Raw genomic sequence first — 26,273 nt, 5'->3', positions numbered from 1 at the left:
TTGTTGGTATTTGTTATTCTCTCTAAATGAAAAACTCCAGATAGCTATCATGGTTTGTTCTTTCACTTCATTTAGGTTTCTACTCTAAAGCCACCTTATCAGTGAGGTCTTATTACCATTCCTAAAATAGCAATATGACCTGCCCCAGCATCACTCCTTATTCTGCTTTACTTTTTCTCCATAACAATTACTACTACCTGCTAATTTACTGAAATTTTCTGTAGCTGTGTTCACTTCTGCACATCTAGTCTAGAAAAGACTTGAGCACAGTATATGTGCAGAGTAATCATGTTTACTAAGAGCCACATACTACCTACACGTTGGGCTAGATATTGCACTGAGCTTTCCTGGCTTAATCTTCAACAACTGCTAACATTTACCACCCTCTATCCCCACAGATAACGGGTTGACACAGTTAAAACAGACTCCTTGAGCCGAAAATCCAAGACTATGAGCTGAAGAATCTGGATTTATAGTCCAACTTCAAAGGCTATGATCTTCCCACTATATCACGATAACAACATGAAAGCTGGCTAAGTTCTTAGCTTATTTCAGTTTCCCGTCTCCTCATTCAGAAAATATGGAAGTTAAGAAAGACCATCTCTACCAAAAAAAAAAAGCTAGGCATGGTGATGTACACCTATAATTTCCAGCTACTTGAGAGGCTGAGGTACGAGAATTGCTTGAACCTGGGAGGCAGAGGTTGCAGTAAGCAGAGACTGCGCCACTGCACTCCAGCCTGGATGAGGGAGTGAAACTCTGTCTCCAAAAAATAAAAAAAAGAGAATAGAGGCCGGGCGCAGTGGCTTACACCTGTAATCCAAACACCTTGGGAGGCTGAGGCTGGAGGATCACAGGAACCCAGGAGTTCAAGGTTACAGTGACCTATGATGGTGCCACTGTGCTCCCACCTTGGGGGACAAAGCAGTACCCTGTCTCAATAAAAAATAAAACAAAAGGACAGGCAAGGTGGCTCATACCCATAATCCCAGCACTTTGGGAGGCCGAGGCGGGCAGATCACAAGGTCAGGAGAACGAGACCATCCTGGGTAACACAGTGAAACCCCGTCTCTACTAAAAAATACAAAAAAATTGGCCGGGCGCGGTGGCTCAAGCCTGTAATCCCAGCACTTTGGGAGGCCGAGATGGGCGGATCACGAGGTCAGGAGATCGAGACCATGCTGGCTAACACGGTGAAACCCCGTCTCTACTAAAAAATACAAAAAATTAGCCGGGCAAGGTGGCGGGCGCCTGTGGTCCCAGCTACTCGGGAGGCTGAGGCGGGAGAATGGCGTGAACCCGGGAGGCGGAGCTTGCAGTGAGCTGAGATCCGGCCACTGCACTCCAGCCTGGGTGACAGAGCGAGACTCCGTCTCAAAAAAAAAAAAAAAAAATTAGCCAGGTGTGATGGCAGGCACCTGTAGTCCTAGCTACCAGTGAGGTTGAGGTGGGAGAATGGCTTGAACCCAGGAGGCAGAGCTTGCAGTGAGCCCAGATCGTGCCACTGCACTCCAGCCTGGGCAACAGAGCGAGACTCCGTCTCAAAACAAAAAAACAAACAAACAAACAAAAAATAAAGAAAGAAAGAACAGAATTAACTATGATCCAATTAACCAGATCTCTCACCCTTGAAAAAATACGATAATCTGGTTCAACCTACATTTGTTGAGTATATGCTACACACTATTCTAGCTGTAAACACAGCAGCAGAGGAGACTAATAGGATCCAAATTCTCACTAAGCCAATTTTTGTGGGAGAAGTACAGGCAAAAAATTTCTGACAACATTATCTGTTACAAAAAGAAAATAAAACAGAGCTTGCTAATATTGATGCAGGGGGTTATCTCAGAGACCTTCTAAGGTGAGACCTGTGAGCTGAAACAACCATAGATACGGGTGAAGAAAAAACAATCCAGGGAGAAGCAAAAACCTAGAGTGCAAAAGCACAGAAACAGAAAAGAACTCTGAAGATAAGAAAAAAGTTCAGACGGAATCAGGGGGCCAGATCATGGTTAATGAATACACTGACTTGTCTGAGACTGTGTTATCAACCTAAAAAATAGAAGGCACATTTCATCACACTGTCAATGGCCAAAGAATAAAAAAGTTTCAAGCTTTTGCCGGGCGCGGTGGCTCAAGCCTGTAATCCCAGCACTTTGGGAGGCCGAGACGGGTGGATCACGAGGTCAGGAGATCGAGACCATCCTGGCTAACACGGTGAAACCCCGTCTCTACTAAAAATTACAAAAAACTAGCTGGGCGATGTGGCGGACGCCTGTAGTCCCAGCTACTCGGGAGGTTGAGGCAGGAGAATGGCGTGAACCCGGGAGGCGGAGCTTGCAGTGAGCCGAGATCTGGCCACTGCACTCTAGCCTGGGTGACAGAGCGAGACTCCGCCTCAAAAAAAAAAAAAAAAAAGTTTCAAGCTTTTGCTTCACTAAGATCAGCAAAGATTTACTAAAAACCCGTTATCCTTACATTTGTTTCTTGCTTAATTTTTTTCCCATGCGAATTATACAATAAAAACCTGGAATGAATATTTTTAAGAGGCAGAATATGTTTTCAAAGTTAACTACGCACCGGGCGCAGTGGCTCACGACTGTACTCCCAGCACTTTGTGGGGCCAAGGTGGGCGGATCACCTGAGGTCAAGAGTTCGAGACCAGCCTGACCAACATGGTGAAACCCCATCTCTACTAAAAATATAAAAATTAGCCGGACGTGGTGGCGTGCTCTCCTAATCCCAGCTACTCAGGAGGCTGCGGTTGGAGAATCGCTTGAACCGAGGAGCCGGAGTTTGCAGTAAGCCGAGATCGTGCCATTGCACTCCAGCTTGGGCAACAAGAGCGAAACCCGTTTCCAGAAAAAAGTTAACTATGGAGATACTCCATTATTTGTGTGGCACATATGTTTGATACACTCTAAGTCTTAATCCTCCCTCATGTGTCTTCTTTAGGTCAAATAGTGTCTACCATTCAATATGATTTTTTTCAACCATTCCATATAATTTTCTAAATCTCTGACATCATAGACTTATTTGCTAATATCCCTCTTAATATGTGGCTCCTAGATCACAATGTTTTACTACAGTCATAAATCAAAACATTATAGAAATACTGCAAAAAGCCTTTGATATACTTAATTTTTCATATAGCCTAAGATTTTGCTACCAGATTGTAAGGTGTTTAATACAGTTTTTTTTGTTTTTGTTTTTTTTTTTGTTTTGTTTTGTTTTTTTTTTTGAGACGGAGTCTCGCTCTGTCGCCCAGGCTAGAGTGCAGTGGCCGGATCTCAGCTCACTGCAAGCTCCGCCTCCCGGGTTTACGCCATTCTCCTGCCTCAGCCTGCCGAGTAGCTGGGACTACAGGCGCCCGCCACCTCGCCCGGCTACTTTTTTGTATTTCTTAGTAGAGACGGGGTTTCACCGGGTTAGCCAGGATGGTCTCGATCTCCTGACCTTGTGATCCGCCCGTCTCGGCCTCCCAAAGTGCTGGGATTACAGGCTTGAGCCACCGCGCCCGGCCTTTAATACAGTTTTTTAATTATTTTATTAGTCTCCCCTTACCAACTGGTAGAATGGTTTCTATTTTAAGCAAAAATGTGTAGGGCTTAATTTCAGAGGAATTAAGGGGACTGAGGCGGGCGGGTCACCTGAGGTTGGGAGTTCAAGACCAGCCTGATCAACACGGAAAAACCCCGTCTCTACTAAAAATACAAAATTAGCTGGGCGTGGTGGCGCATGCCTGTAATCTCAGCAACTCTGGAGGCTGAGGCAGGAGAATCGCTTGAACCCAGGAGGCGGAGGTTGCAGTGAGTGGAGATCACGCCATTGCACTCCAGCCTGAGCAACAAGAGTGAAACTCTCATCTCAAACCAAAATCAAAAAAACAAAAAAAGAAACGCAGACACAGAAGGCCACATATAGTACGATTCCATTTATATGAAATGTTCAGAATATGCAAATCCATCAAGGCAGAAATAGAATAGTGGTCACTAAGGGCTAGACGGAGGAGGAAAAGAATAATGAGTGCAAATTAACCCAGGTATTTCTTTCTGAGGTAATGAAAATGTTCTGAAATTAGATAGTGGTTATGGTTGCACAACTTTGTATGTATTTTAAAAGGGTGAATCTGGCCAGGCGTGGTGGCTCATGTCTTTAATCCCAGCGCTTTGGGAGGCCGAGATGGGTGGATCACGAGGTCAGGAGATCGAGACCATCCTGGCTAACACCGTGAAACCCCGTCTCTACTAAAAATACAAAAAACTAGCCGGGCGAGGTGGCAGGCGCCTGTAGTCCCAGCTACTCGGGAGGCTGAGGCAGGAGAATGGCGTGAACCCGGGAGGCGGAGCTTGCAGTGAGCTGAGATCCGGCCACTGTACTCCAGCCTGGGCGGCAGAGCAAGACTCCGTCTCAAAAAAAAAAAAAAAAAGGGTGAATCTGGCCAGGCGTGGTGGCTCATGTCTTTAATCCCAGCGCTTTGGGAGGCCGAGGCAGGTGGATCACATGAGGCCAGAAGTTTGAGACCAACCTGACCTACACGGTGAAACCCCATCTCTACTACAAACAAAAATAAGCCGATGTGGTGGTGCACACCTGTAATCCCAGCTACTGCGGAGCGAGAGGCTTGGAAATCACTTGAACCCGGGAGGCGGAGATTGCAGTCAGCTGAGATTATACCACTGCACTCCAGCCTGGGAAACAGACCAATACTGTCTCATTTAAAAAAAAAAAAGAGGCTGGGCATGGCTGGCCAACATGGTGAAACCCCGTCTCTGCTAAAAACACACAAAAAACTAGCCAGGCATTGTGGTGGATGCCTGTAATTCCAGCTACTCGGGAAGTTGAGGCAGGAGAATGTCTTGAATTCAGGAGGTGAAGGTTGCAGTGAGCCAAGATCGCACCATTGCACTGCAGCCTGGGAAGCAATAGTGAAACTCCATCTCAAAAAAAAAGAAAAGAAAAAGAAAAGGAAAAGAAAGCTGGGCACAGTGGCTCACGCCTGTAATCCCAGCATCCCAGCACTTTGGGAGGCTGAGGCAGGTGGATCACAAGGTAAGGAGTTCAAGACCAGCCTGGCCAAGATGGTGAAAACCCCATCTGTACTAAAAATACAAAAAAATTACTTGGGCATGGTAGTGGGTGCCTGTAATCTCAGCTACTCGGGAGGCTGAGGCGGAGAATTGCTTTAACCCGAAAGGCGGAGGTTGCAGTGAGCGGAGATCACGCCACTGCACTCTAGCCTGGGAGACAGAGCGAGACTCCGTCAAAAACAAAAAAAAAAGGGATTTTTACAACCTGTGGATATTTCAATTTTTTAAAATGTGAAAAATAAAGGAACCAATAAAGAAAAAAAAGAGGAACCAGACCAAAACAAGTCCGATCACATTTTATAATCTGTTTTAGAGATGCAAGTCACAGCATTTTATTCAAGTTAATCTGTTTCATTCAATAATCTACCATATTGTTCCCTGCACCACTATTACTGTCAGTATTCTTCTTCGGAGATGACCAGGTTTTTAAAAATCTGGCTTGAATTTCCATAATGCCTAACTCTATGATCAAAAAAATTTTGTTTTCCATCTCAAAAAAAAAAAAAGAAAACGCCATCTCAATTAAAAAAAAAAAAAAAATCCTTACCAAAAAGCAACCCCTTAATCACAAGATAGAAGGAAAGATTAAAATATATTTGCAGAAATTTATCTTCCCTAGAAACAATTCACAGTCCACAACCTCTCAGAGTTGTGCTTTACTTGGGGACTTTATTTTGGGGAGGGGGTTCTCATAAATGTTTGCTTAATAAAAATAACCTGCCCCACTGTATCATGGAAGGGAAATGAGGACTAGTCCCCAGAGAACAAGCAGGCCGTCCTCCAGGGAAGGGGTCCTAATGGCTCCTAGGGGTGACAGAGTCAGTGATCCTGCCTCTCCAACCAGTCACCAGTAATAAAGTAAAACCAGGTGAACGGGAGAGGCCATAACTAGCCAGATAACCCACGGGCCAGAATCTCTAAAACAGGAATGCTTTTGTGTTTGAGTAAGAAAGAGGTGGAAAGAGATACTTTTGAAGAAAGTTACGGAGAATAGAAAAGTATGAAAAGCATAAAGGTTTTTCACCACAGAATCCACAGAAAGGTATCAAAGGCAGTCTTGTACTTTTCTTTTGAGATGAAGGTACCCCAAACGGGCTGTGCAATTTTCACATAAAAACTGGAATGATACTGAACAAGTGAAATTGAAATCAGTTTCCCTCCTTTGTTCAATGAACACTGATAGAACACCCGTGTGCAAGGCAGTGGGACAAGAGCTGAAGGGAAAAGTAAAGCTGTCTAAGATGTGGCCCTTAGCTGAAGGAGCAATCTAGCAGTGCCATCAGACCCCTGCACACTACAGAGCATGGTGTCAGGGGCCAAGTGGCGGGAAGGACCACTTCCGGCTGCAGCATCCAGGATGGCACTCTGCAGTCCTTCCCTCTAGGTTCTCAGCATGTGCTCCATGCCTGTGTGACCACTCAGCCTGCCACGTTCTGGGAACTTGCTCATCTTCCTTATCTTTCTCTATAGCATGAGAAATGTAAGTTTGAAAGGATAAAATCCTACCTCACAGGTACCTAATAAAAGTGTATGGAATTGATGTACGGTGGAAGTGTCACTTTATCTTGTTCCAGCAAGGTAGAAAAATAATTGGGAAAAGAGAGGTAAATAGTGGTGGTGAGGGCAAGGTATTCTCATCAGAAGGTGGGGGCAAAGGTATACATACTAAAGGCTGGGCGCGGTGGCTCACACCCATAATTCAGCACTTTGGAAGGCCGAGGCAAGTGGATCACGAGGTCAGATCGAGACCATCCTGGCTAACACAGTGAAACCCCGTCTCTACTAAAAATACAAAAAAATTAGCCGGGCGTGGTGGCAGGCACCTGTAGTCCCAGCTACTTGGGAGGCTGAGGCAGGAGAATGGCGTGAACCCAGGAGGCGGAGCTTGAAGTGAGCCAAGATCACACCACTGCACTCCAGCCTGGTCGACAAAGCGAGACTCCGTCCCAAAAAAAAAGTCAATTTAACATGTGGCTTACCCCAGAGGACACAAGGGTCCTGATAGTCAAGAACCATAAGAAGGTAACTGGAAGTCCTCTTGCCAAATAGGACTGAACAGCTAAAATCTTTTTCTATTTCTTTTTTAATAACTGGTCTATTCAAACTCAACCAGGGCATTTAAAAAAAAAAAAGATAAAAGAAAGGACTAACTAGCTTAAATAGCTTTGAAGGACAATTTCTAGAAAGTACAAAGATTGGCCGGGCACAATGGCTCATGCCTGTAATCACAGCACTTTGGGAGGCCGAGGCGGGCAAATGGCCTGAGGTCAGGAGTTCGAGACCAGTGTGGCCAACATGGTGAAACTCCCTCTCTACTAAAAATACAAAAAATTAGCTGGTTGTGGTGGCGGAAGCCTGTAATCCCAGCTACTCGGGAGGCTGAAATAGGAAGATTGCTCAAACCCAGGAGAACGAGGCTGCAGTGAGCGCCACTGTACTCCAGCCTGAGCGACAGAGTAAAACTCTGTCTCAAAAAAAAAAAAAAAAAAAAAAAATAGAAAGATCACTGGATAAACACTTCACCACCCTCCCCAACACACAAAAAATGTTGAGAATAAATGTAAAAGCGTAAAGAAAACTTTCAGCTATCTTGAGGTTCGTTTTTGGCACTTTGATCTGTAAGCAATCAAACATGGAGAAACGCTATCTCAAAGAGGAAAGTCTGTAGGAACCGTACAAGGACTCTCCCACATGACTCAGCCAGGCAAGCCAATACCTACTGCACGGGAGGGTGTGATGGTGGCCCACCAAGTACTGAGTGAAGGAGCCCAGGGGCCCAAGGCTCTGATAAAGGATACTCTAAGGCCAAAAGACAACCTATGTGAAGCAGTCCAGCCCCAGGACTGTGATCAGCAAGGGCAAGGGTCTGGCTGGACAGAAGTAGGTGGCAGCTGCACTGCTGGCTTCCGACTTCATTATCATGAAAAACCCAGACATGAAGTTGGTTGGGGACCATCCCCAACCCTGTTTAAGAAAAGCCTGGGAGCCAGGCGCAAGACCTCACGCCTATAATCCCAGCACCTTGGGAGGCCAAGGCGGGCAGATCACCTGAGGTCAGGAGTTTCAGATCAGCCTGGCCAACATGGTGACACCCCGTCTCTACTAAAAATATAAAAATCTGCCGGGCGTGGTGGCTTACACCTGTAATCCTAGCACTTTGGGAGGCCAAGGCAGGCAGATCACCTGAGGTCAGGAGTTCAAGACCAGCCTAGCCAACATGGTGAAACCTCATCTCTACTAAAATACAAAAATTAGCCAGGCATGATGGTGCATGCCTATAATCCCAGCTACTCGGAAGGTTAAGACAGAAGAATCGCTTGAACTTGGGAGATGGTGGTTGCAGTGAGCTAAGATCGCACCACTGCACTCCTGGGAAGCTGAACAAGACTACGTCTCAAAAAAAAAAAAAAAAAAAAAATTAGCTGGGTGTGGTGGCGGGCGCCTGTAGTACCAGCTACTCAGGAGGCTGAGGCATGAGAATCGCTTGAACCCAGGAGAAGGAGGTTGCAGTAAGCCGAGATCACTTCGCTGCACTCAGCGAAAGAGCTCAGGCTCCTCTGGGAGGCGGAGGTCGTGGTAAGCCGAAATTGCGCCACTGCACACTAGCCTGGGCAATTCTATCTCAAAAAAAAAAAGTAAAGAAAGGAAAACCCTAGCTAGCAGGTTTCTCTGGGCCCTGAGCACCAGCCCAAAGACAGGTCAGACCTATTTTATAATTTCCATGGAAAATAAAAAGCTGTGAAAAATCTTTTTTAAAAAAAACATTGGGCTGGGCGTGGTGGCTCACGCCTGTAATCCCAGAATAAAGCCGAGGCGGATCACTTGAGGTTGGGAGTTCGAGACCAGACTGACCAACATGGTGAAACCCCGTCTCTACTAAATACAGCCAGGCGTGGTGGCACATGCCTGTAATCCCAGCTACTCGGGAGGCTGAGGCAGGAGAACTGCTTGAAGCCAGGAGGCAGAGGATGCAGTGAGCCAAGATCATGCCACTGCACTCCAGCTTGGGTGACAGAGTAAGACTGTCTCCAAAAAAAAAAAAAAGACTGGGCTAAGAGCTGTTTTACAGATGATGACAGAAATCACTTGAAATAAGGGGCAAAAGTTTGTTACCTTTCATGCAACATGCCCACATAAATGTGTGGTTTTCTTTCCACGGTCTATTCATTCCTTCAATGGCATTTGTTTTCTGGCTAGTTTACTTACATGCTGTATTTCCTGCTGGCTGGCTCGGTAATTTTTCTTGGTTAAATTGTCCACCAGGTAGCTGATTTGAGACAAGGCCAGCGAGAGCGAGTCAAGATTCATTGCTGGTTGGGGCGGAAGCAGGCGGCCGAGCCCGGCGCAAAATCACCATTATTCCCCTTTAGTCACCTCAGAGGCAGGTTAATGCTTTCTTTGTAATTAGGCTATATCTGGTATCTGTATAATATCTTCAGTTCTTCTTTACCAGGAGTCTTACTCTGTTCTGAAACATGGCACCTGTTTAAAAAAAAACACACACACACAAATCCAGATTTTTAAATTAAAGGAAAAAGGAGGCTGGTCCAAGTGCAGTGATGTTTACAACTAACTGATCACAACTAGTTGCAAATTTCTTTGTTCCTTGCCATTCCCACTGCTTCACTCAACTAGCCATAAAAAAAATAATAATTGGAAGAGAATAGGGTTAAACTACCATCATCTCTGTGTTAGTACCTAAAATGTTACTAAGGACTTTAAAAAGACAATAAAGTAGCTCAACCACTGTTGATAAGAGATGCCAAGTTTCTCAATTAGGCAGGGCAGGTATAAAAATAAAATACGTGGCTGGGTGCGGTGGCTCATGTCTGTAATCCCAGCACTTTGCAAGGCCAAGGCGGACAGATCACAAGGGCAGGAGTTCGAGACTAGCCCGGCCAACATGGTGAAACCCGTCTCTCCTAAAAATACAAAAATTAGCCAGGTATGGTGGCGCATGCCTGTAATCCCAGCTACCCAGGAGGCTGAGGCAGGATTGCTTGAACCTGGGAGGCGGAGGGTGCAGTCAGCTGAGATTGCGCCATTGCACTTCAGCTTTGGGCGAGAGCAAGACTCCATCTGGGGGGAAAAAAATATGCCTGTAATCCCAGCACTTTGGCAGGCCAAGGTGTGTGGATTGCCTGAGATCAGGAGTTCGTGACCAGTCTGGCCAACATGGTGAAACCCCGTCTCTACTAAGAATACAAAAAAATTTGGCCAGGCATGGTGGTGTGTGCCTGTAATCCCAGCTACTCAAGAGGCTGAGGCAGGGGAATTGCTTGAACCAGGGAGGTGGAGATTGCGGTGAGCCAAGATTATGCCACTGCACTCCAGCCTGGGTGAGAGAGCAGGACTCCGTCTCAAAAAAAGAAAATACTCAACCAAAGAGTTTCACTTTAGTAAGACAACTTGTAACACTTAAAATTTCTATTTTACCTATTTCAAAATAATTTCTACTATACCCTTTGGAAGCAAGTGGAAACTTACCTGAAACTAAGGTTTGTGGAAAGAACATTCACCTCTCATTTTCAGACTCTCTTTCCATGGTATCTGCGACCTATTTATAAGACACTATGTATTCACTTTATTCTTTACGTTACTGCTTCAGAATCAGGTAGTTTGGTCTTATACTTATACCTTAGGTATTTGAATGGCTGTACAAGTAATGACTCCAGAAGCCAAATTGCGTCCTGCATTGTTGAAACTGTTCACTGGGAGAATTCAGAAAGGGAAGCCCAAAGTAGCAGTACAGCTAAAATGACAGGATGATTATCAGTTTAACTCCAGCCATCTACTGAATGAGAACTATTCTCTATAAAAAGACAAATGTGGCTGTGCAGTGGCTTACACCAAAGTGTTTTAATCCCAACACTCTGGGAGGTTGAGGTGGGAGGTGGAAGGATTGCTTGAAGCCAGGAGTTTGAGAAAAGCCTGAACAACATAGTGAGAGCGCATCTCTATTTTTTGTTGTTGTTGTTTGAGACAGAGTTTCGCTCTTGTTGCCGAGGCTGGAGTTCAATGGCACAGTCTCAGCTCACTGCAACCTCGGCCTCCTGGGTTCAACTGATCCTCCTGTCTCAGCCTCCCGAGTAGCTGGAATCACAGGCAACAACCATGCCCAGCTAATTTTGTGTATTTTTAGTAAAGAAGGGGTTTCACCATGTTGGCCAGGCTGGTCTTGAACTCCTGACCTCAGGCGATCCATCTGCTTCAGCCTTCCAAAACGCTGGGACTACAGGCATGAGTCATGGAGCCCGCATCCCAGCTAGTTTTTGTATTTTTAGTAGAGACAGGGTTTCGCCATGATGTCCAGGCTGGTCTTTAACTCCTGACCTCATGATCCGCCCTCCTCGGCCTCCCAAAGTGCTGGGATTACAGGTGTGAGCCACCGTGCCCAGCTACAACACCCATTTTTTAAGGAATTCACCAAGAACCACTGAAACACAAAAATCTCTGAAGGGAAAGGAATTGAGCTTATCCACAGCTTTGTGTTCTGAAGTCCACTTGCAGTTTCACTACAATCGAAACTCACCATGTAAGATGCAGTAAACTCAGGAAGATTAAAGCCCCTTTAAGAGGCCATTTAAAACCTTTATCTCTAACAGTTTCTTAATGTATAAAGGTTACATAGTTTTATCAAGACAAAGCAAAGGTAACACTTTAATGTATAAAGGCTACATAGTTTTATCTAGACAAATCAAAGGTTCTACATATGCTACTGCTCCATACCCACCTAAAACAAACAAACAAACAAACAAACAAAAAGGCTTGTGCACTGTGGCTTACACCTGTAATCCCAGCACTTTGGGAGGCTGAGGCAAGAGGATCACTTGAGCCCAGGAGTTTGAGATCAGCCTGGGCAACATGGCGAGACCCTGTCTATTTAAAAAAAAAAAAAAAAAAAAGAAGTGAAATACTTTTAACAATAAAAAGATGATGGATACACTTATTTTGTTCCTAATACGGCATTTCACTGGTCTCTCTAGTCTACTCTGATGACTTTTGGCTTCACAATATTGGAGTCCTTGAACTTTTCTTCTCTAGATTAACTTTCTTAGTAATCTACTTCAGTCTTTTTTTTTTTTTTTTAAAAGACTGTTTCGCTCCTGTTGCCCTGGCTGGAGTGAAACGGCACAATCTCAGCTTTCGCTCTTGCCCAGGCTGGAGTGCAATGGCGCAATCTCAGCTCACTGCAACCTCCACCTCCCGGGTTCACACGATTCTCCTGCCTCAGCCTCCCGAGTAGATTACTGGCATGTGCCACCACGACTGGCTAATTGTGTTTTTTTTTTTTTTTTTAGTAGAGACAGGGTTTCTCCATGATGGTCAGGCTGGTCTCGAACTCCCGACCTCAGGTGATCCGCCCATCTCGGCCTCCCAAAGTGTTGGGATTATAGGCGTGAGCCACCGTATCCGGCCTACTGCAGTCTTATGGCTTAAAAAATCATCTATAGGCCGGGCGTGGTGGCGCAAGCCTATAATCCCAGCTACTCGGGAGGCTGAGACAGGAGAACTGCCTGAACCTGGGAGGCGGAGGTTGCAGTAAGCCGAGATCATGCCACCGCACTCCAGCCTGGTCAACAGAGCAAGACTCTGTCTCAAAAAAAAAAAATCTATAAATTAGCCAGATGTGATGGTGCACATCTATAATCCCAGCTACCCAGGAGGTTGAGGCAGGAGAATCACTTAAACCTAGGAGGTGGAGGCTGTAGTAAGCCGAGACTGTGCCACTGCACTCCAGCCTGGGCAACAGAGCGAGACTCTGTCTCAAAAAATAAAATAAAAGAATACATTAAAAAAAATTTTTTAAGAAAAAATCATCTATATCGATAACTCAAAAGTTCTATCTTCAGCCCAAACCTCTCTCATAGTGTCCAAATTTGTATAATATAATCTCTACTTCACATCTCAAACATATCGTGTTCAAAAAAAAGCTCCTTGTCTTCCCCCCACTTAATGATGTCACACCCTGCAAAGCACTCTCCATCTCAGTTGGTGCTAATTTCACCCTTAAACTTACTCAGGTCAAAATATTAAGAGTCCTCCTACTCCCTATAGCCAATCTGACAGGAAATTCTTTTGGCTCTGCCTATAAAATATAACCAGAATCCAACCATTGCTCACAATATCCAAGCTATGATAAAGACCATCAATCTCTCACCTGGATTACTATGATAGCCCTCTAACTTGGTCTCCCTGCTACACTTGCTTCCTATGGTCTATTCTCAACACAATGTCCTGAGAAAAATAATTTTCAAACAAAAAACTCAAAATCGGCCAGGCGCGGTGGCTCACGCTTGTGATCCCAGCACTTTGGAAGGCTGAGGCGGGCAGATCACGAGGTCAGGAGATCAAGACCATCCTGGCTAACACGCTGAAACCCCGTCTCTACTAAAAATACAAAAAATTAGCCGGGCATGGTGGCGGGTGCCTGTAGTCCCAGCTACTTGGGAGGTTGAGGCAGAATGGTGTGAACCTGGGAAGTGGAGTTTGCAGTGAGCCAAGAGAGCGCCACTGCACTCCAGCCTGGGCGACAGAGTGAAACTCCATCCCAAAAAAAAACCAAAAAACAAAAAACTCAAAACCCAGGCATGGTGGCTCACACTTGCAGTCCTAGCTACTTGTGATGCTGAGGCAGGACTGCTTGAACACAGGAGTTCAACACTGCAGTTAGCTATGATCACACCACGTGCATTCCAGCCTGGGATAACATACCTAGACCCTACCTCTACAATTTAAAAGTGTATGTGTGTGTGTCTAGAACTCAGATGTGTCACCCTGTCCTCAAAACCCTCCACTGACTCAAAGAATGGAAAGAAGCCGAAGTCTTTAAAATGTCCAATGAATAAACAGCGGTTAGGTTAACCACTGTTACCCACTGTTAACCTAACCACTGTTACTCTTCTGGCTTCCTCTTATACTCTTCTTCCCCTACTCAGTTCTGTCTGGCCACAGTGGCCTCCTTGTTGCTTCTCAGGTACACTCTCACCTTAATGCCTCTGCACCAAACTGATACGTCAGTCTGGAATGCCCTTCTTGTGGATAGCAATATGGCTAACTACCTCTCTTTAAGTCTTTACTCAAACATCACCTTCTCAGTGAAGACCACTCTGACTATCCTATGCAAAATTGTAATCCCCACACCCCTGCCCCATGCATTTTTCCACATATCAACTAACATGTATCATATTTATATTTTTCTTGTGTCCTCATATTAGGATATAAGTTACATACAACGATAGTAATTATTTACTCTGTGCCAATTTATTATACATACTTCATGTCCCATAGTAAGAACTCACTAAATATTTGTTCAATGAATAAGATATAAATTGAAGCTTAGGATTTTTTAACCTGTATTTTAACTCTACCAAAAAAACACGAAAATCCACTGAAATACTGCTAGTCATATACAACAATTACATGAGAATAGACAATAAGTGATTTAGCCTTAGTAGCATATACTACTACAAAGGTGTAAACAGCCTTCCAATAAACCTCTAGCATTATGTGTATATAGAGTTAGGTCACATGTCATTATTTATAGGCCATTTTTAAATACTGTAACAAAAAGCTATAGTCACTTTCCAACAAGTTCATCACAAAAATATTTATTTAGAGAGTTAATTATTTTAAGATCATTAAAATTGAGATTCCAAGATATTCATTCACTATAAGGGATTTGTAATGCAGGATCATTCTATTTGTGTACTATTGGCTCTTTACATGCCAGGGACTCAGATAGTTTTAATGATTAACTTCATATCCAGGCCAAAGCCTTAAAAAAAAAACACTCCAAAAGGCCGGGCGTGGTGGCTCATGCCTGTAATCCCAGCACTTTGGAAGGCCAAGGAGGGCGGATGACCTGAGGTCAGGAGTTGGAGACCAGCCTGACTAACATGGAGAAACCCCATCTCTGCTTAAAAAAAAAAAAAAAACACAAAATTAGCCACGCGTGGTGGCATATGCCTGTAATCCCAGCATCCCAGCTACTTGGGAGGCTGTGGCAGAAGAATCGCTTGAACCCGGGAGGTGGAGGTTGCGGTGGGCCAAGATCGCGCCATTGCACTCCAGCCTGGGCAACAAGAGCGAAACTCCATCTCAAAAAAACACCACCACCACCACCACTCCAAAAATGGCTACCATTTCAACAAACCTCCTAATCTTCATCATTAAAAACACATATTGCTGGGTGTGGTGGCTCACACCTATAATCCCAGCACTTTGGGAGGCTGAGGCGGGTGGATCACCTGAGGTAAGGAGTTCGAGACCAGCCTGGCCAACATGGTGAAACCCCATCTCTACTAAAAATACAAAAATTGGCCGAGTGTGGTGGTGCGCACCTGTAATCCCAGCTACTCAGGAGGCTGAGGCAGGAGAATCGCTTGAACGAACCCGGGAGGCGGAGGCTAAAGTGAGCCAAGATCACGCCACCACTGCACTCCAGTCTAGGCGACAAAGCAAGACTCTGTCTCAAAAAAAATAAAATAAAATAAAAACACATATATACATCCTTCCAAAACTCCAGAGGACTTGTCATTATCATGCCACTGATATTTCAACATGGGAAACAACTATAATTCTAAGGAAAATAAGGTAACAGCAGCAATCGTACAATAAAAATGCTAAATCCTTTCCAAGCAATAAATTATCTATTTTTCTTTTGAGACAGGGTCTCTGTCACCCAGGCTGGAGGGCAGTGGCACAATCACGGCTTACCGCAGCCTCCCTGGCTCAGGTGATCCTCCCACCTCAGCTTCCTGAGTAGGCAGGACTACAAGCGCCTGCCACCACACGGCTAATTTTCGTATTTTTTGTAGAGATGGGGTTTTGCCATGTTTCGCAGGCTGGTCTTAAACTCTGGGGCTCAGCGATCCCTCTGCCTAGGCCTCCCAAAGTGCTAGGATTACAGGCATGAGCCACCGCACCCAGTCAAATTACCTTGTTTCCTTAAGTCTTCTCACAGCACTTCTCAATTAAACAATGTACAGTGCAAATAAAAGGTCACTGACATTTGACAATAATATACTACAAGTCAACTGCTACCTGAACAATGATATCAAAAAATTTACCAACAATATGCTTACGATAATATAAAGTAACCAAGTATGGTGGTTCACACCTGTAATCCTAGCACTTTGGGAGGCCAAGGCAGGAGGAGCACTTGAGCTCAAGAGTTCAAGACATGTCTGAGCAACATAGTGAGACAGTGCCTCTATAATTAAAATATAAGAAATAAAAAGTAAAATAATAGCTGGGTGAGATGGCACACACTGGTACTCCCTGCTACTCAGAAAGCTCAAGCAAAAAGATCGCCTGAGCCCAGGAGTTTGAGGCCAGTCTGGGCAATACAGTGAGACCCCATCCCTTAAAAAACAAAAAATAAGTAAAACAGCAACTGAGGGGAACAAAGATTGTACAAGGTCATTCTCAGTACTTTTCCTAATACTAAAATACTATAAATCACCCAAATATAAATGAGTGTAAAGATTATCTTCAGGCCAGGTGCACTGGCTCATGCCTGTAATCCCACCACTTTGGGAGGCTGAGACGGGAAGATCACCTGAGGTCAGGAGTTCAAGATCAGCCTGGCCAACATGGCAAAACCCTGTCTCTACTAAACACACAAAAATTAGCCAGGCGTGGTGACAGGCACCTGTAATCCCAGCTACCAGAGAGGCTGAGGCAGGGAGAATCGCTTGAACATGGGAGGCGGAGGTTGCAGTGAGCTGAGATCACGCCATTGCACTCTAGCCTGGACAACAGAGCAAGACACAGTCTCAAAAAAAAAAAAAAAAAGATTATCTTCATACATGCAATGGGACACCCACCCAATATGCTTAATGTCCAATTCAAATATAGTTTTACCATACATAAACCACTACCTACTGCAGAGCTGGGGGGAAAAAGGATTATAAAATGGCATTCACATTTTCACTAGAGAACACTATACAATATTACTAATTGTCTATTGAACATTCAAGCTAAAAAGAACCAAGAGCAGCTGTGGTACATAGTTTGCTAAATGTCAACAAAAAAGTATACTCATGACACTAAGTCGCTAAGTGAAAAGCTGCAGAACTCTTAAATAGCATGATCCCAAATAAGGTCTCAATTAACAGTAGTTACATAGAAGCTTTCACTTAAAATCCCACTAAAAAAAGGTCCAGAAATCTACACACCTCCAAAAGTATAAATATGGATGGTATTATTTACTGTAGCAGTATCTGTCAGAGCATGAAAGATGGCTGGCGAGGACTAGGTGACTGGTGAATAAACATCCTGGACAGTGTATATAGTCATGTGTCTTTGTTTAAGCACTTGTATATACACTACCTTTTGTTTGTATATATGCACACATATATATAGTTGCCTTTTTGTGAAAATAATAAACTACAAGCCTATGAAAATGGCTATCTGAGCTGGGCAAGGTGGCTCACGGCTGCAATCCCAGCACTTCAGGAGGCCAAGGCAGGCAATCGCCTAAGGTCAAAAGTTTGAGACCAGCCTGGCCAACATGCAGAAACCCCATCACTACTAAAAATACAAAATTAGCTGGGCGTGGTGGCACATGCCTGTAATCCCAGCTACTTAGGAGGCTGAGGCAGGAGAATCGCTTGAACCCAGGGGGTGGAGGTTGCAGTGAGTGGAGATCATGCCATTGTACTCCAGCCTGGGGAACAAGAGCGAAACTCCGTCTCAAAGAGGAAAGAGGAAAGAAGAAAGAGGAAGGGAAGAGGAAGGAAAGGAAAGGAAAGCAAAGCAAAGGGGCTATCTAAAAGGGAATGGGTGAGAAAAAAGGAGAAGAGACAGAAGTCAGAACAAAAATTCACTGATTATATCTTTTATTTTTGGTTTTGATTTATTTCTGAGCCATGTAAATATATTGCATGATTGAAAATTTTAAGAAAAGGCCAGGCGCGGTGGCTCACGCCTGTAATCCCAGCACTTTGGGAGGGTGAGGTTGGAGGATTACCTGAGGCCAGGAGTTCAAGACCAACCTGGCCAACATGGTGAAACCCTGTCTCTACTAAAAAATACAAAAAAATTAGCCAGGTGTGGTAGCAGGCGCCTGTAGTCCCAGCTACTCGGGAGGCTAAGGCATGAGAATCGCTTGAACCCGGGCCATGGAGGTTGCAATGAGCCGAGATTATGCCATTTCACTCCAGCCAGGGTGACAGAGAGACTGTCTCAATTTAAAAAAAGAAAAAGAAAATTTAAAGAAAAATAAACTAAAACAAATAAACCTGAGTATCCAATCTGTATTACAAAACACAGTGAACCAGGCACGGTGGCTCACAATGTAATCCCAGTACCATGGGAGACCAAAGCAGGCAGATAACTTGAGGTCATGAATTTGAGACCACCCTGGCCAACATGGTGAAACCCTGCCTCTACTAAAAATACAAAAAATTAGCCAGGCATAGTGTCACGTGCCTATAATACCAGCTACTCGGGAGGCTGAAAATTGTTGAGCCTGGGAGGTTGAGGTTGCAGTGAGCCAAGATCGCATCACTGCACTCCAGTCTGGGTGATGTAGTAAGACTCTGTCTCAAAAAACAATAAAATAAAATAAGAACTAAAAATAGAACTATCATTTGATCCAGCAATCCCACTACTGGGTATCTGTCCAGAGGAAAATAAGTTATTATACAAAAAAGATACTTGCACACACGTTTATAGCAGCACAATTCGCAACTGCAAAACATGGAACCAATCCAAATGCCCATCCATCAACGAGTGGATAAACAAACTGTGGTATACATATACACACACAACGAAGTAGTTCTCAGCCATAAAAAGGAATGAATTAATGGCATTCGCAGCGACCTGGATGAGACTGGAGACTATTATTCTAAGCGAAGTAACTCAGGAATGGAAAACCAAACATCATATGTTCTCACTTGTAAGTTGGAGCTAAGCTATGAGGATGCAAAAGCATAAGAATGACACAATAGACCTTGGGGATTCAGGGGGAAAGTGTGGGAAGGGGATGAGGAATAAAAGACTACAAAGTGGGTACAGTATACACTGCTCAGGTGATGGGTTCACCAAATTCTCACAAATCACCACTAAAGAACTTACTCGCCGGGTGCAGTGGCTCACGCCTGTAATCCCAGCACTCGAGGAGGCCAAAGCAGGTGGATCACGAGGTCAGGAGTTTGAGACCAGCCTGACCAACATGGTGACAAACTCCATCTCTACTAAAAACACAAAAATTAGTCAGGTGTGGTGGCACACACCTATAATCCCAGCTACTTGGGAGGCTGAGGCAGGAGAATCGCTTGAACCTGGGAGGGGGAGGTTGCAGTGAGCCAAGATCTTGCCACTGCATTCCAGCCTGGGTGACAGAGAGAGACTCTGTCTCCAAAAAAAAAAAACAAAAAAAAACTTACTCATGTAACCCACACCACCTGTCCCCCAATAACCTATGGAAATAAAAATTTTGGAGGGGTGGGAGAGAGAGTTTCGAGCTTGTCACCCAGGCTGAAGTGCAATGGCGTGATCATGGCTCATGCAGCCTTGCTCTCTTAGGCTCAAGTGATCCTCCCGCCTTAGCCTCCCAAGTAGCTGGGACTACAGGTACATGCCACCATGCCTGGCTACTTATTTTTTTGCAGACACAGGGTCTCACTTTGTCGCCCAGGCTGGTCTGGAACTCCTGAACTCAAGTAATCCTCCTACCTCAGCCACCCAAAGTGTTGGGATTATAGGCATGAACTATTTGGCCAGAAAACATTTTTAATTGGAAAACTGTACTATTCCCATTCCTTCTTTTATCATGAAGGAATATCCTTCTGGGATCACTTAGGGTGAGATATATATATATAAAAATATATATTATAATACATTAACATATTACTAATAAACATACAAATACATCATTATCTACTAAAGTGAGCATTCCTAGCAACTCAAACATTTGAGCCCTAACTATACACCATGTACTCACTTTAGGTATTATAGAATACACGAAAGAAAACATTGACCAAGAGTCTTAATGTAATAAATACAGACTTTACTATAATGCTATTCAACTAAGGCAGCTATGTGTAAGAACTGGAAAGGGGGAGAGAGGGCAATATTTAAAATGCTGATTCCTGGTTGGGCAAGGTGGGCAAGGAGGCTCACGCCTATAATTCCAACACTTCAGGAGGCCGAGACAGGTGAATCACTTTAAGTCAGGAGTTCAAGACCGGCCTTGCCAACATGGCAAAACCCCATCTCTACTAAAAATACAAAAAACTAGCCAGGCATGGTGGTACACACCTGTAATCCCAGGTACCCAGGAGGTGGGGGGTTGCAGTGAGATGAGATCGCACCAATGCACTCCAGCCTGGGCGACAGAGCAAGACTCTGCCTCAATAAAGAAATAAATAGGCGAGGCGTGGTGGCTCATGCCTGTAATCACCCCACTTTGGGAGGCCGAGGTAGGTGGATCACTTGAGGTCAGGAGATTGAGATCATCCTTGCTAACATGGTGAAATTCTGTCTCTGCTGAAAATATGAAAAATTAGCCAGGCATGGTGGCAGGCGCCTGTTATCCCAGCTACTTGGGAGGCTGAGGCAGGAGAATCGCTTAAACCCGGGAGGCAGAGGTTGCAGTGAGCCAAGATCGCACCACTGCACTCCAGCCTGTGCAACAGAGCGAGACTCGGTCTCTAAATAAATAAATAAAATGCTGACTCCTAAGCACCACCCAAGACCAAGAGAGTCAACACTGCTGGAGAAAGGGAGTACAGGCTGTTTTAAACTCCCCAGTCAGGCTGAGCATGATGACTCACGCCTGTAATCCTACCGCTTTGGGAGGCCGAGGTGGGTGAATTGCCTGAGCTCAGGAGTTTGAGATCAGCCTGGGCAATACAGTGTAACCCAGTCTCTACTAAAATACAAAAAGTTAGCAGGGTGTGACAGCGTACACCTGTAGTCCCAGCTACTAGGGAGGCTGAGGCAGGAGAACTGCTTGAACCCGGGAGGCAGAGGTTACACTGAGCCAAGATCACACCACTGTACTCCAGCCTGGGTGACAAAGCGAGACTCCATCTCCAAAAATAAATAAATAAAATAAATAAACTCCCCAGTCAATTCCTGAGAACCACTGACCTAAGGAGCAGTGTCAGGTTCTTCCTTGCTAACAGGTTTTAGAAATATTTAAGAAGCCGGGCGCGGTGGCTCACACCTGTAATCCCAGCACTTTGGGAGGCCAAGGCGGGCAGATCACAAGGTCAGGAGATTGAGACCATGGTGAAACCCTGTCTCTACTAAAAATACAAAAAATTAGCCAGGCACGGTGGTAGGCACCTGTAGTCCCAGCTACTCGGGAGGCTGAGGCAGGAGAAATGCATGAACCTGGGAGGTGGAGCTTGCAGTTAGCAGAGATCACACCACCATACTCTAGCCTGGGTGACAGAGGAGCCTCCATCTCGGGGAAAAAAAAAAAAGAAACATTTAAGAAAAGGATACTGTAGTTTGATGCAATCTCTTCTTTGGGGACAAGGAATGCCCCTCACACCTCCTTTTTCTCCCCTTAACTCCCTCCAACTGAACCAAAGACATCTATTTGTTTGTTTTTTCCTTTAACAGAGGTAGTCTTGCTCTGTTATCCAGGCTGGAGTCTAGTGGTGTGACCACACCTCACTGCCAACCTCAAAATTCTAGACTCAAGTGATCCTCCCACCTGAACCTCCCAAGTAGCCGGACCTACAAGAACATGCCACCATGCCACGCTGCAAAGACATCGATCTAAAGGCAGTTTGGTTTCCCACAGCACTGATGCCAGCAATGTTCTACTACCTACCTTGCTCTACATTTAAATATCAGGCACTTTAAAAAGACAAGTAGGCAAGACCCAAGGCTGCCAACTTTCAATACTAATAAAAAATACAGAATACTTACACCAACTGATAACCAAGTTTGACCTTGAAAATTTGTTACTTCCAAAGAAGCATTCTGACCTAAAATAGGTCAATCTGAGCCTTGTCTTTTTTTCACTCTCCTTCTGCAATTATGAAAATGTTCTACATCGGACAGGCGCGGTAGCTCACGCCTGTAATCCCAGCACCTTGGGAAGCCAAGGAGGATGGATCACCTGAGGTCACGAGTTCAAGACCAGCCTGGCCAATATGGCGAAACCCCATCTCTACTAAAAGTACAAAAATTGGCCAGGCGTGGTGGCACGCACCTGTAATCCCAGCTACTCAGGAGGCTAAGGCAGGAGAATAGCTTGAACCCAGGAGGTGGAGGTTGCAGTGAGCCGAGATGGTGCCACTGCACTCCAGACCAGGTGACAAGAGCAAAACTTCTATGGAAGGCTGATTATACACTTACTGATATTAACTACTTCTCCAAGAGGCAAAGATTCTAGATTTATGAGGCAGTTCCAAAAGGTTGGTTCACTTATTAAAATCTTAGTTATAACTACTGTGTACATAATAGGATAACTTATGCAAGTATAATAAATACTAAGTAGAATTGGTCTAAGCACTTTACATGTTTATTTAATCCTCACAACTCAAGGGTGATATTATTACCCAAACTTTACAGATAAAGAATAGTTTAACTTTCAGATAATAAGTAGTATAATTTTGAAGATATTGAGCAGTAGAGGTTAAGTTTTTTGTTTGTTTGTTTTTGTTTTTGAGACTCGCTGTGTCGCCCAGGCTGGAGTGCAGTGGCATGATCTTGGCTCACTGCAACCTCCCCCTCCCAGGTTCCCGCGATTCTCCTGCCTCAGCCTCCTAAGTAACTGGGATTACAGGCGCGCACCAACATGCCCGGCTAATTTTTTTTTATTTTCAGTAGAGATGGGGTTTCACCATGTTGGCCACGCTGGTCTTGAACTCCTGACCTCATGATCTGCCCACCTCAGGCTCCCAAAGTGCTGGGACTGCAGGCTTGAGCCACCACGTCTGGCCTAGAGCTACGTTTTTAAAAAAAAAAAAAAAAGGCCGGGCGCGGTGGCTCAAGCCTGTAATCCCAGCACTTTGGGAGGCCGAGACGGGCGGATCACGAGGTCAGGAGATCGAGACCATCCTGGCGAACACGGTGAAACCCCGTCTCTACTAAAAAATACAAAAAAACTAGCCGGGCGAGGTGGCGGGCGCCTGTAGTCCCAGCTACTCCGGAGGCTGAGGCAGGAGAATGGCGGGAACCCGGGAGGCGGAGCTTGCAGTGAGCTGAGATCCGGCCACAGCACTCCAGCCTGGGTGACAGAGCAAGACTCCGTCTCAAAAAAAAAAAAAAACAAAAAACAAAAAAAAACAGCAAAAATCCTCCTATTATAGTTTCAAAATCAATTTGTACAAGTCTAAATAATTGTTTTAATACCAATTCCTGCTATCAGTAAGCATCTCCACCCTCACAGAAGAGCTTTAGGCCCCTAAACCATCTGTATTATACTTCTGCACTAAATACTTAGGAGTCACCTTTTAATTCATTACTTTTTCTCCAGGCAATGACCAACTCTTTAAAAACTATCAACTGAAAGCCTAAATATACATCAAAAGGGCGCTGATTAAGTAAATCATAAAATGGCATACTATGTAATAACTAAAAAAGGGACCCAGCCGGGCGCAGTGGCTCACGCCTGCAATCCCAGCACTTTGGGAGGCCGAGACGGGTGGATCACGAGGTCAGGCGATCGAGACCATCCTGGCTAACACGGTGAAACCCCATTTCTACTAAAAATACAAAAAAAATTAGCCGGGCCTGGTGGCAGGCGCCTGTAGTCCCAGCTACTCAGGAGGCTGAGGCAGAACAATGGCCTGAACCCAGGAGGCAGAGCTTGTAGTGAGCCCAGATTGCAGCACTGCACTCCAGCCTGGGCGAAAAAGCGAGACTCTGTCTCAAAAAAAAAAAAAAAGAGAGAGACCCATAAATAATAGAAATTATCTATTGAGGGGGAAAAAAACAGTCACATAACAGTGGTCTATTTAGATTATGTTCTTATATACACAAAGTATCTAATAAGAATAACTTTTGAAAAGTTACATAAAATAGTTGAGAAAGGAATTGAATTTTTTTTTTTCAAAGTAGAAAATTAACTCTCAAAACCAAAAAATATTACACCAGAAGCTTTGCATATTCCAAGACTCTCTATGCAAAATCCCAACCTATGGAAGCCATTCACCTCACTCACTGTAGAAAAGAGGTAACACAGATGGCCTGAGCCTGCTGTCCTTAGAAAGGCTTGCATAGTTGGCCCTTGACTGGTCTCTGATAACTTTCAGAAGAGTTCCCAGTGGCCTGAGCTGGGCTCACTGTGGCCTCTATCTGCCAGGTTCAAGTGATCTCCTGCCTCAGCTTCCAGAGTAGCTGGGACCACAGGCGTAAGCCACTACATCTGACTAATTTTTTGTATTTTTACTAGAGACAGGGTTTCAACATGTTGGCCAGGCTGGCCTTGAACGCCTGGCCTCAAATGATCTGCCTGCCACGGTCTCCTAAAGTGCTGGTCAGCCACAGCAGCGGGCCTGTATCCTTTGCTATTAAAAAAAAAAAAAATCATGGCCCTGGGCTGTCTGTCCTCCTAGTGAATTACCAAACCTGCAGGTGGACTTGGGGACTGCTCCCAACACTCTCACCCAGCTAGTGGCAGAGATGAAATATCTTCTGGAGGTAAATGGGACCCAAATTGTGGATTTCCTGTCCAGCACATGGAGAATCCATTTAAGAATTTTGAATCTTATCACGAAAATGATCTGGGAAGCTATTTCGATTGGTTTGGGTCTGTTTCAGTTAACAGGGTGATGCAGAGATGGACTAGATGCTCACCAAACTGTTTCCTCTTCCTGGCTAAAAAATTAGAATACATTTCTCAGCTTCTCTTGTATTGGTTTGGCTGCAAGACTTAGTTCCTAACCCACAAAGTATACACCAAATACAGTATGTGGCACTTTCAGACCTAGCTCATAAAACCTCACTCATGATTCTCTCATTTTTCACTATCTGCTCGATGAATAAGCCCCAAAACCTAGAGGAGGAGGATGTCACGATATGACAGATGAAGGCAGAGTTCTTGAGTTACTGCACAGGATCCTCAATGAAACATACTCAATGAAATTTGCACAAACATCCTCAATGAAAATTATTTGAGGAAGAAATACATTTTTTTTTTTTTTTTTTTTGAGACAGAGTCTTGCTCTGTCGCCCAGGTTGGAGTGCTGTGGCCGGATCTCAGCTCACTGCAAGCTCCGCCTCCCGGGTTCCCGCCATTCTCCTGCCTCAGCCTCCCGAGTAGCTGGGACTACAGGCGCCCGCCACCTCGCCCGGCTAGTTTTTTTTGTATTTTTTAGTAGAGACGGGGTTTCACCTGTTAGCCAGGATGGTCTCGATCTCCTGACCTCGTGATCCGCCCGTCTCGGCCTCCCAAAGTGCTGGGATTACAGGCTTGAGCCACCGCGCCCGGCCAAGAAATACATTTTTACTCTGTTAAGCCGCCGTTATCTTGGATATGTTTTAGGCCTGTTTTGCCTAATAACAGACAAAATGGTCAAATGAACATTTTTTAGAAGTTACTCTTGATGATGAGAAATACCAAGAAAGGAAAGATAAGGTCACAGGAAAGCCATGAACATGGAAGGAAAAGAGAAGCTAATGTGCTCAAGAAACAGCAGGCCAGACACAGTAGCTCACATCTCTAATCCCAGCGCTTTGGGAGGCCAAGAAGGGAGGACGGCTTGGGGCCAGGAGTTCAAGACCAGCCTAGGCAACATAGAATAACCCCATCTCTACTTTTTTTTTTTTTTTGTAAATTAGCAAGGTGCAGTGGCAAATGCCTGTAGCCCTAGCTACTAAAGAGGCTAAAGGGGGAGGACTATTTGAGCCCAAGTGTCCGAGCTTGCAGTGAGCTATGATCAGGCCACTGTCCTCCAGCCTGGATTCTACCAAAAAAATAAAAAATAAGAAATTGCAAGGACTCTTGTTTTTTTTGTTTGTTTTTTTTAGAGTCTCGCTCTGGGGCCGGGCGCGGTGGCTCACGCCTGTAATCCCACAACGCCGGAGGCGGTGAGGATCATGAGGTCAGGAGATCCCGAGACCATCCTGGCTAACACAGTGAGAACCCGTCTCTGCTAGAAAATACACAAAATAGGCCGGTGGTGGGCCTGTAGTCAGCTACTTTCGGGGAGGCTGAGGCAGGAAGAATGGCGTGAACGGGGCGGAGCTTGCAGTGAGCGAGATGAG

At 44.9% G+C, this 26,273-nt stretch overlaps 1 protein-coding gene across 1 annotated transcript in view; it reads right to left on the bottom strand.

The window, feature by feature from the left end:
• Positions 1–26,273, bottom strand: part of LOC116271280 (CCR4-NOT transcription complex subunit 1-like) — a 44,833-nt gene that overhangs the window by 8,396 nt on the left and 10,164 nt on the right. The window contains exon 2 of the mRNA XM_031658187.1: positions 9,297–9,572. Within this exon, the coding sequence (XP_031514047.1) occupies positions 9,297–9,398 (102 nt within the window). The 5' untranslated portion in view covers positions 9,399–9,572. The remainder of the gene's footprint in view (positions 1–9,296; positions 9,573–26,273) is intronic.

This window comes from Papio anubis, chromosome 18, assembly GCF_008728515.1.
Source record: "Papio anubis isolate 15944 chromosome 18, Panubis1.0, whole genome shotgun sequence".
NCBI classification, from domain to species: domain Eukaryota; kingdom Metazoa; phylum Chordata; class Mammalia; order Primates; family Cercopithecidae; genus Papio; species Papio anubis.
The sequence above is the reverse complement of the archived record's forward strand: the minus strand, read 5'-3'. Positions and strand labels throughout refer to the sequence as shown.